The 12193-nt window shown below is 36.9% G+C and overlaps 1 protein-coding gene across 4 annotated transcripts in view; it reads right to left on the bottom strand.

The window, feature by feature from the left end:
* ANKIB1 (ankyrin repeat and IBR domain containing 1) overlaps positions 1–12193 on the bottom strand; it is a 135507-nt gene that overhangs the window by 62289 nt on the left and 61025 nt on the right. For all 4 annotated transcript variants that reach the window (XM_014842944.3, XM_014842945.3, XM_070508332.1 and 1 more), the window contains one exon: positions 6682–6864. In XM_014842944.3, coding sequence (XP_014698430.1) covers positions 6682–6864 — 183 coding nt within the window. The remainder of the gene's footprint in view (positions 1–6681; positions 6865–12193) is intronic.

The raw sequence follows: 12193 nt of genomic DNA, 5'->3' as shown, positions 1-12193 counted from the left end.
TCTAGTTCTAGTGCTCCAAGTTCAGACTTGAGACTCCAGGTACTTCTCCTGCCTCAGCAATGAGAGTGAATATTTCTTTATATTATCAATGATGGCAACTGTATATTTCCTGGTATTATTTCCTAAATGTTCTTTTTTAGATTAACCATCATTCTACCTCATTCATGTCGAGTCAAACAAGATCTGATTTTAGATATATTGAGAAAGGGATAATATAAAGCAATCTGCACAGATTAAGTTTTTAAAAAATGCACAGTTTTAAACTTAAGGAGGTTACACTTGAAGAAAAATAGTTCTTGAAGGAGAAAGACATACTGCCTTCATGAACACATAACAAATTCACTCCAAATCTCTGCAACAGAACTATAATTAGGTCATGTAAAGCATTTCAATACATTGCTCAGTCCCAAGTGGGCACTAACCCTCTCCTCTGCAGGAAGGATTAAAATGAAGGTGCCTTTCTCTTTCCTGTTGCAAAGCTAAACTGCTTCTATTTTCAGATTAAACACAAACCAGCAATAACCTTCAAAGCAGTCAGTAGTGATACAAAGAAAGAAAAAGGAAACTAATTTAAAAAGAAACAGTGAATGAAAGTGCCTCTTTTGCTTCAGTGCATACTATTGCTACCAAAATGCCAGTGAAGAAATAGGGAACAGCCCAGCATACAAACTGCACCACCGTGATGTCACATATAAAGGGATAATATCTTCAAAATCTGTTTCAGAAAAGACTGTGACAAAGAAGGTATGAAAGAAGAATTTGTTTTTATTTTTTCCACAATGAAAATAGCTTTCCCCTAATTATATAGGTAAAACATGTTCATAGTTAAAAAATGAAAAAAAGATATTTATTTCTTCAAATATATCAGTGATTGTTAAAAATTTAAAAGACGTGAAAGACACTCAGGGAAAGGAGAGCATATTTCAATGCCTCTTCATACCAGTCTCTCATTAGCTGATCCCTGAGCTTAGCCTGAGAGAGAGCGGGAAAGAATAGCTAGAGAAAGTCTTTAGGATTCTCAGACCCTTCCCTTTGTTTCAGTTTCCCCTCTCCTTACTCAGCTGTCCTTGTCTGGGCATCAAGACCTAGGCTACCCTGATCTGTATGTACTTTGACCTAAGAAGAAAGCAGCTTCTCCTGCAGAGTAGGTTATACCTGCTAACTAGAGTAGCCAGCTAAGGCAATGTCCAGTATATGGTTTCTCTCCCAGAAAAAGAGCCTTGAGCCTTCCTGACATGTAGACGTGGGCAGGGAGGGGTTCTTTAGATGGCTTTAATAGCAGCATATGGCTCAGATTTCCCTTCATTTACCCAGACGTAGTCACAGAATCTACTCCTACAGAGCCTGACCCCTACCAGGCCCAATACTCCCTAGTTTCTCTGTTCTCTCTTTGGAGGTTTAGATAAATTAAGCATACTCTTCCTAGCAAACACTCTAAAATACATCACCTTGTTTTTATTTCTTTATGTGTCTGGCAAAATATTCACTCAGTTTGGTTGACCAATGGGATGAAGAAGTGGATTACTCATTTATAAACTAATCATCTGGAGAAAAGGATTAAATTAAAATGTGTCATGAAGAAATTACAGAGGTATCATATTATACTCTCCAGATCATTAACCAAATCAAGAAACTTAGCTAAAATAAACACCTCACCTTGGGAACATAAAATTTTATAAGATATTTATTAGGTAATTATGTAGTTTAATACAATTACATAGCAGGCCATGTAAAATTACTAGCATAGGCAGAATAATCCAAAAGTTGATCAGGGTCAAAGTAGACGGTAAAAAGTGAATTTTAAAGAAAGTACTGTTTTTGTTTTAATTTTTTAAAATTGTTACAAAACTCACATAACTTAAAATTAACCATTTTAAAGTGTATTCAGTGGCCTCTAGTACATTCACAATGTTGACAACCACCACCTGTATCTAGTTCCAAAACATTCTCATCACCCTAAAAGAAAACCCCATATCCATTAAGTAGTCACTCCCTATTCCCTCCTCCTCCCAGCCCCTGGCAACCACTAATGTGCTTTCTGCCTCTATGGATTTACTTATTCTGGATATTTCATACAATTGAAGTTATTCAATATGTGACCTTTTGTGTCTGCCTTCTTTCACTTAGCATAATGTTTTTGAGATTGATCCTATTTGTAGCATATATTAGTACTTCATTCCATGTTATGACTGAGTAATATTCCATTGTGTGTGTACCTCACATTTTATTTATCCATTCGCCTGTTGACAGACATTTGGGTTGTTTTCAACTTTTGGCTACTGTGAATAGCGCTGCCATAAACATTTGTGTATAAGTATTTATTTACGAAAGTATTGTTTTTTACATTGTGAATTAGTAAACAAAAATAAATCCAATATAGATTAAAAACAAAAAAACAAATCTAGAAAAAATACAGGGGCATATGATTATAATATTAGCAACACAAATTCAGAAGCCATAAAGGAAAAAAAATTTATACCTCTGAATATTCTAAAAGTGAAAAACTTAGGATATAGAAAAATACACAAAGTTCTCACAGAAAACATTAAGCAAACACAAACAATCCATAGAAAAAAGGAACAATCATTTCAAAGAATAATCAAAGAAATAAATTCAAACAGCTACCATTTATTTCTCCAAACTGGCAAAAAATAAAAACACTGATAATATCCAATGCTAGCAAAAATGTGAGGAAAGGAATTCTCTAATATACTACTGGAAGAAAAGAAAAGTGATATAATCTTTCAGGACAGTTTAACAGCATCTATTAAAGTTTAAAATGTATATATCTCAGGATCCACCAAACCAATTTCTACAAATTTATAGGGACTAAACCTTAAAAATGTGAATATAAATGCAATAACAATGATGATATGACCATTATGATTATAACAGCAGACACTTAGATAACACTTGTAATGAGTCAGGCACTGTTCTAAGTATTTACATTTATTAACTCATTTAAGGATCACTACAACCTATGAATTAGGGACCGTTATTATCTGCATTTTAAGGAAGACAGTGAATCAGAAAGATTAAGTAACTTGCTCAAGGTCACATAGTAAGTTGTGGGGCCAAGACATGAACTCAGTCAGTCTGGCTTCAGATCCATGTTTTTAACCACAATAATGACACAACTGGATAAAGATATATAAGTAACAAGTAGATAAATATCCTCTTTAGCCTTGTTTTTAATGGCAAAAATATCTAAATTATTTAAATGTTCATCAATAGGTAAGTGGTTAAAATATGTAGATCATATGTTCTGACCTGAGAAAGATGTTCATGATATACTGTTAAGTTGAAAAAATATTTTAGCAGAACTCGATGTACTATATGACCTTACTTTTGCATTAAAAATTCTATATGCATATATGTTAGCTTAAGTCTGGTAGCTCACACAAGAAACTGTTACCACTCAGGGGTAGAGTCAGGAAGGAGAAAAGTTTTTACTTTTTTTTTTTTTGTGAGGAGGATTGGCCCTGAGCTAACATCTGTTGCCAATCTTCCTCTTTTTGCTTGAGGAAGATTGTTGCTGAGCTAACATCTGTGCTAGTCTTCCTCTATTTTATATGTGGGATGCTGCCACACCATGGCTTGATGAGTGGTGTGTAGATCCACACCCAGGATCTGAACCTGCCAACCTTAAGCCATCAAGGTGGAGTGTGCAAACTTAACCACTATGCCACTGGACCAGCCCCGGAAAACTTTTACATTTTTTAGCAATAAATATTCATTATAAATTTTAGGAAATGCATGAAACTTGAAAAAATAATAACAGTAAAGAAAACTGCCCATAACCACAATTATTATTTTGGTATACTTCAATCTTCTCCCAATACATAGTAGTTTTTTCTATATAATTAATATCAAACTGTTCTGTAACTTTTGTTTTAACTGAACATAATAGTTTATTTTAGTTATACCAAGTTCATTTAGATCTTAAATGTACTGATAATGAGTACTATTATGTTCTGATTTAATTACAAATTAAGATAGTATCTTATAGAAAAAGCCTAAACAGCCATAAATGTCTTTCAATTTAATCACATCAACGTTATTTCTAGAATATTATTGTTCAAATGTTGTCTTCTGACTAAATTATTATATTAATCATTCTATTAATAATTTCCATGTCTGACTCAAGATCACAGATTGTCAAAAGGTAGATAGTATAGAGTAGCAAATAGAGATGTTTAGACGTGAAGTCAGAAGAACCAGGTCCAGCTCACTTTGATCCTAGCTGATTATGCAACAATTTTCTAGTTTATTTTCCTTATTTAAAAAAAAGAAGGAAGCATAATTGCCATTCAAGGATACTGTGCAGATTCAACAACCATGTGAAAGGGCGTAGGACCTGGCCCTCTCTCTCTGTACTTAATCTGGATAAAACTGAATAAGCATTGCTGTAAAGTAACCTAACTAAAGAAACACAAGGCGCAAGAAACATAAACCTTTTAATTCCAAGAAACTCAGTTCTTTTGACCATCTGGTGAGTATGGAAGCTCAAAAACTGTTGGGAATTGGGGCTGGCCCCGTGGCCGAGTGGTTAAGTTCGTGCGCTCCGCTGCAGGTGGCCCAGTGTTTCGTTGGTTCGAATCCTGGGCGCGGACATGGCACTGCTCATCAGACCACGCTGAGGCAGCGTCCCACATGCCACAACTAGAAGGACCCACAACGAAGAATATACAACTATGTACGGGGGGCTTGGGGGAGAAAAAGGAAAAAATAAAATCTTAAAAAAAAAAAAAAACTGTTGGGCATTTATGGGAAAAATAAAACAAACAATATGATTAGTTTTCTAAGCACATTCAAACAATAGTTATATAAGTGCTTTTGGAATCAAGTTGGGACTGAACATTGAGGAATCAGAATCATTTTGAGAGAAAAAAATTTATTGTGTCTTATAATTCCTTTATTTAAGAAATATCTATGGATGCCCACTGTGCAAGCAGTGTATTAGACATTGAAAATACTCTGTTGAGGGGGCTGGCCCCGTGGCTGAGTGGTTAAGTTCGCGCGCTCCGCTGCAGGCTGCCCAGTGTTTTGTTGGTTCGAATCCTGGGCGCGGACATGGCACTGCTCATCAAACCACGCTGAGGCAGCGTCTCACATGCCACAACTAGAAGGACCCACAACGAAGAATATACAACTATGTACCGGGGGGCTTTGGGGAGAAAAAGGAAAAAAAAATAAAATCTTTAAAAAAAAAAAAGAAAATACTCTGTTTAATAAGGCAGTTATGGTGCTGGCCTTCATGGAGTTGACAATCTAATAGGAGAGAAAGGCAAGTAAACAAATACATGAACTAAATAATTACAGCATGTGATAAATGCTATGAAAAACAAACAAGATATTATGCTAAAGAGTAACGGAAGGAAAGGGACCTGTTTTAGAAAGAATGTTCCAAGTTTGCTTCTCTGAAGCAGTGATATTGAGCCAACCAAGAAAAAACTGAGAGATTTCAGACATAGGAAATAGCAAATGCAAAAGCCTTAGTGTAGTTTAGGTATTATAATTAGAGAAAAGGTGCTGGGAAAAATGGTTTGAGATGATGTTGGAGAGGTAGGTAGTAGTGAGACCATACAAGGTCTTATATCTGAACAAATAGTTCTGATTTTATTCTAAGCACAATGAAAAGTCAGTGAGTGATTTAAGTGATATGATCTAATTTAAGTTTTAAAATGTCACTCTGGCTTCTGTGTACAAAATGGATTCTAAGGGGACCAGAATAGAAGGAAGGAACAATTTAGAAAACTATTACAGCACCTCAGAAGAGACGTGAGGGTGGAGAGTGCCTAAAGAGATAGTAGCAAAGATTGGGAATAAATGGATTTAGGTTATATTTTTGGAGGAAAAATTGACAGGATTCTCAGATTTTCTGGATGCAAAAGGAAGGGAGGAATTGAGAATCCTTGCCACATTTATGCTTGAGCAACTCAGTAATGTTGGAGGTAATGTTTACTGAGACGAGGAAGACTTAAAGGATAACCAGAGGGTAATGTCCCCTCAGCCAAGGGAAGAGTGTTTCTCTAAGAAGATAGTGGTCAATTGTGTCAAGTGCTGCTAATGAATTCTGAGGAGAGAAAAGTACCTATTTGATTTGGCAACATACTGACTCTTGATGTCCACGACAAGTGCAGTTCCATCACAGCAGAAGGGAAGAAAGTCACAGAGCAATGGGCTAAAAGAGAGAATGGAAGGTGAGGACGTCGGTATGTAAAGACAACTCAAGTTTTGTTTTTCTCATGTGAAGATCAGAGATATGAGGCTGCAACTGAAGGGGGACAGGAACAGGGCTGGGGAAGAGTGCCAATGGAGAGGTTGTTTTGTTGTTTTTGTTTTTTAAGATAGGAGTCAGCAAAGCATGTTTGATGATAAAAGCAATCCAGAAGACAGGGAGAGACTGAGGAACAGGAGGATTGGATGCTTGGAGTAGCAGGAGTGCTTAGGACTCATATCACACATCAGCATCTCTATTTATATGTAAGTAAACATACACATGTCAGAGGATAGACACCACCTCCAGGTTTTCCAGATGTATTTTTCATACTTATGGCTATGTAGAAGAGAGCATATTTAGCATACTGCAAGAAAAACCACACAAATTGGGTTTTAAAGAAGAAGAAAAAGAAATTTAATATAAAATCTACATAATTTATTTAGTAAAAAAAAACTTACCTCTCGTTTGTCTAATGCAGCATATTCAGCTTCTATTTCTTCAGCTTCGGGATCTCGTGAGAATACCATTTGAGATTCCAGATTGAGGGCCAAATCTTTGTGGTGTTGCTTTTCAGCACAATCACAAGGAGTATCTTTATTCTCATTCTCAGCAAACAAGTCCCCTCCATGTTTTACTAAAAGCTAAAAAAGATTTTTTTCAAAAATTTGTAACCACAGATTTAAATTACATTTCATGCTACATATTAAAAGATTAAAAACATAATAAAGTAAGCACAACAAAAAACGCAACAGTATGTACTTGAAATGACAATAAAAGTTATTTAGATACCAGTGGCTTCTGATTGTAAGACTAGCAATTCTTGTTTATCAGTATTAAGATGATTTCCTTTGGTTTAAAACAACAAAAAACTAATTTTTTAAACTTTAAAAAGAAATTCTTAAGCATTCAGTCCAACCCAAAAATAAAGTTTTACTTAAAAATTAAAAATTTTCTCGTTATTCAATGCTTTAAATTTTATAAATTTCTATAAATCTTTCTTAAACAAAGGGCTGGCCCTGTGGCCGAGTGGTTAAGTTTGTGTGCTCCAGTGTGGCGGCCCAGGGTTTTGCTGGTTTGGATCCTGGGCACAGACATGGCACCACTCGTCAGGCCACGCTGAGGTGGCGTCCCACGTGCCATAACTAGAAGGACCCACAACTGGAACATACAACTATGTACTGGGGGCATTTGGGGAGAAAAAGCAGAAAGAAAAAAAAAAAGAAGAAGACTGGCAACAGTAGTTAGCTCAGGTGCCAATGTTAAAAAAAAAAATCTTTCTTAAACAAGATGGACATTGCTGATACTGTTACTTTAACCACTAATACCTGGATGTGCTGACATGGCTGACAAAAGTTTTCATTTGTATCATTCATTATCCAGTCAAACACTGAAACGAAATCAGGATGAGTAAGCCAATGAAGCAAAACTATTTTCAATATTTCTCAAAATAAGTGATGGGAATAGCTAATTGATAGCCATGTTGAGAAGACACTGTATCAAACAATCTCTCAATTTCTAAAGGTGGGATTTCACCCAAAGAAATCCCACCTTTAAAAATACACGGAATAGTGACTTGACTTGTTCACTGCTGAGGTTTCTGCTGGTTGCACAGAAGTTAAATATGCTGTTACTAAGGGCTGTAGGTTCAAGTTTCCCCATTATTTCTGCAGAGACATTAGGAGCGACATGAATGTCTTGAGGGCCATAATTTAGGATAACCGTAAAGGACAGCCTGACAATTAGTCACAGACCTGATTCTTTTATAGGATTCAGTCATGACCGTAATAACAGCCACCACTTACTGAAGGTTTTCTAAGTGCCAAGCACTATGCTAAGTACTTTAAATTCATATTCTTATTTAACATTAACAATCCCATGTGACAGGGATATTATGATGTCTCAGAAAATTTAAGTAACTTGACCAAGGTTAACCAAGTGGCAAGCAGCAGAACTGGGATTCAGACACAAGTCTGACCAAGTTCTTAACCATGACTGAATATAGCACCGATGCACAGAATAGGATGACCTAATTTAAGAAGCCAAATGCATGCTGGATCCCCCATAAAGTTCTGCCTAGATCTTATTGATAATCTAAATGTGAATCCTTTTTAGAAGTTTACACTTTGTATGGGGGTTAAGCAAAATGGTAGCTTTTTATTTTCTTCCAAAATAATTTTATCTCCCCTCCCTCCAACAAACACACAGATCTTCCTGTAAAGTTCCTTTATTGCTTTTGGAAGTGGAATCCTTATGGTTCCTCTACGGTCATCCCATGAGGTCTGACAAAATAAGGGACTTACATCAATGCCAGGCCTGGAAGCCATGGGCTAACTTGGCAGGCCCAAGGGATATGACTTCAGTTTCTTGCTCTAGGCCAAGGGTCTGCCCCAGAGCTAAGACGGTTCAAAATTTTTTTTCAAGTTGTAAAAACAAGCAAACAAACAAATCAAGAAGAATATGAAACATAGCCTTGTGCCCACAAAGCTCAAAATATTTATCCTTTATACCCGTCTGGTTCTTTGCAGAAAAAAATCAGCTAAGCATAGCTCTAAGCAATCACTGTTGCAGCCACCTTCTAGAGCCTGACGGCAAGTCATATCAGCTGCTATTTAACACCTAGAACCTTTTTAATCAAAATGTGGTCTGAGGACCAGTAGTATCACCTGGGAGGAGTTTGTTGAAAATGCTGAATCTCAGCATTTCCACCCGATTCCCTCCCACTCCAGGCCTCTGTATATGAATCTGATTCTGACCTCTAGGAGAGTCTTACCACATAGAAGTTTGACAAGTGATGACTCTATAGAGTACAACCTCTGTGGCTGTGGGAATTGCTATATTTAAATTACCTAATCTACTCAATACTGGGGATTTGTGGTAAGTCCACAGACTTATCATACCTATAGCAGGTCTATTACTGTTTTTAGCCTTTCTGCTTCACAGGTTATCCAATACCTAAATGCAAAATAAACTATTTGCTTCTGACTGCTACAGAACTGGGAGAGCTGACTTTATTCTCTGGTTCTTTATTCAGAGTAGTGGAAAATGATTTCTAAAATGCACACTGGGATAGCTTTCAAAGCCATGATTTGATTTACTTTTACAACAGATATTACCACAGAAGAGATTCTAAATATTAGCAAACAAGATAAATCATCTTTATTTAACAAAAGTAAAGACAACAAAATTTAAGAGACTGTGCCATTCCAGAATACTGGCAAAGGGAACCTTCTTAAAAGCATATGCCGGACTGTAGGCTGCATTCTTTGGGGTGAAAAAAAAAAAAAAGTGTGTGAAGAGGAGATATGTGAGAAGTCATTGTTGAGAATCACTGCTGACCAGTTTTAGAACTTCGGTGAGATTTCTTGCCTTGATTGGTAATCTGTCTTCGAAAGGAGGCCCCAAATGAATTTGACGTGAGTAGGGGTGAGGGGACCACAAAGACCTGTATCTCATTGCTGCCACTGGCATCTATACAGAAACCCATAATCAGTGATTGGAATGGAGGGTCCACATCTGTAGCATTTGTCTGGGCAAGGAAAATCAGCATGTATGCTACCTTTGGCCTAGAAACTAGCTAATAGCACTACTGCCTGATATCGGTGGAGTACTTTTTTAAAAAGTTATTTCAGCTTGCTGACCTTTGGGGCATAAGGTTGGAAATATCAGTAAGTGAAAGATGTACTAGGTGGAGATATCTGTTAAATTATTGCTGCATAAAGTCAGGTATTTTGTTTTTACATAATAGGGAGTTACATCTGGTCCTAAAGAGGTAGTTTTTAAATACCTCAACCAAAGCATCCCAACTAAGTATCATTTTCCTCACTCTCAAGCAAGAAGGACTAAATATTTTACTCAAATGTGTTTTTTAGCCTCACACGCTTGATGGTGCAGAAAATGTTCTCCCTTAAAAGAAACATCCAATTATCACTATCTCAACACATTTGTTCATCTATTTTGCCTTCCTTTCCATTCATAATCCCAGAGGAAGAGGGGTAGGGCAGCCCCTAGTATTCAAAACAAATCCCTCCCCACCTCTTTGATCCATAATCTAAATGGCTGGTAACTCTAGACAAGTCAATTAACCTCCTTACGTCTCAGCCTACACAGATCTATCTGTAAGATGAGGCCTTTATACAGGCATACCTCGGAGATATTGTGGGTTTGGTTCCAGACCACTACAATAAAGTGAATATTGCAATATTCACAAGTCACACAAATGTTTTGGTATCCCAGAGCATGTAAAAATTATAGTTACACTATTCTGTAGTCTATTAAGTGTGCAATAGCATTATGCCTAAAAAGGCAATGTACATACCTTAATTAAAAAATACTTTTTTTGCAAAAAAAGAAAATGCTAACCATCATGCGAGGCTTCAGTCAGTTGTAATCTTTTTACTGGTAGAAGGTCTTGCCTCCACATTGATGGCTGCTGACTAATCAGGATGGTGGCTGCCAAAGGCTGGTTGGCTGTGGCAATTTCTTAAAATAGGACAATAATGAAGTTTGCCCCATAGATTGACTCTTCCTTTCACAAACAATTTCTCTGTAGCATGCGATGCTGTTTGATAGCATTTACCCCCAGTTCTTTCAAAATTGGAGTCAATCCTCTCAAACCCTGCCGCTTCTTCATCAACTAAGTTTATATAATATTCTAAATCCTTTGTTGTCATTTCAACAATCTTCACAGCATCTTCACCAGGAGCAGATTCCATCTCAAGAAACTACTTTCTTCACTCATCCATCAGAAATAACTTCTTATCTGTTCAAGTTTTTTCATCAGATTACAGCAATTCAGTCAAATCCTCAGGCTCCACTTCCAATTCTAGTTCTCTTGATATTTCCACCACAACTGCAGTTACTTCTTCCATTGAAGTCTTAAACCCCCTCAAACTCATCCATGAGGGTTGGAATCAACTTATTCCAAACTCCTGTTAGTATTGTTATTTTGACTTTCTCCCATGAATCATGAATGTTCTTAAAGGCATCTAGAATGGTGAATACTTTCTAGAAGGTTTTCAATTTACTTTGCCTAGATCCATCAGAGTAATCACTATCTAGGGCAGCTACAGCCTTATGAAATTTAGTTCTTAAATAAGACTTGAAAACCAAAATTACTCCTTGATCCATGGGCTGTATAATGGATGCTGTGTTAGCAGGTGTGAAAACAACATTACTCTCATTGTACATTTCCATCAGATGGAGTGACCAGGTGCATTGTCAATGAGCAGTAATATTTTGAAAGGAATATTTTATTCTGAGCAATAGGTCTTAACGGTGGGTTGGAAATTTAAATATTCAGTAAACCATGTTTCAAACAGATGTGCTGTCACGCAGGTTTGTTGTTCTATCTACAGCACAGGAAGAGTACATTTAGCACAATTCTTAACAATCCTAGGATTTTTGGAATAGAAAATGAGCACTGGCTGCAACTTAAAGTCACCAGCTGCATCAGCCCGTAGCAAGAGAGTCAGCCTGTCCTTTGAAGCTCTGAAGCCAGGCATTGACTTCTCCTCTCTAGCTATGAAAGTCCTAGATGGCATCTTCTTTCAATAGAAGGCTGTTTCATCTGCATTGAAAATCTGTTGTTTAGTGTAGCCACCTTCATTAATTATTAATCATTATCTGGATAACTTGCTACAGCTTCTATATCAGCACTTGCTGCTTCCCCTTGCACTTTAATGTTATGGACACAGCTTCTTTCCTAAAACCTCATGAACCAACCTCTACTAGCTTCAAACTTTTCTTCTGCAGCTTCCTCACCTCTCTCAGCCTTCACAGAATTGAAGAGAGTTAGGGCTTTGCTCTGGATTAGGCTTTGGCTTAATGGTATGCTGTGGCTGGTTTGATCTTCTAGCCAGAGCACCAAAACTCTTCATTCCAGCAATAAGGCTGTTTCACTTTCTCATCATTCATGTGTTCACTGGAGGAGCACTTTTAATTTCTTTCAAGAACTCTTCCTCTGCATTCACA

The sequence above is a fragment of the Equus asinus genome, chromosome 1, assembly GCF_041296235.1.
Source record: "Equus asinus isolate D_3611 breed Donkey chromosome 1, EquAss-T2T_v2, whole genome shotgun sequence".
NCBI classification, from domain to species: domain Eukaryota; kingdom Metazoa; phylum Chordata; class Mammalia; order Perissodactyla; family Equidae; genus Equus; species Equus asinus.
The sequence above is the reverse complement of the archived record's forward strand: the minus strand, read 5'-3'. Positions and strand labels throughout refer to the sequence as shown.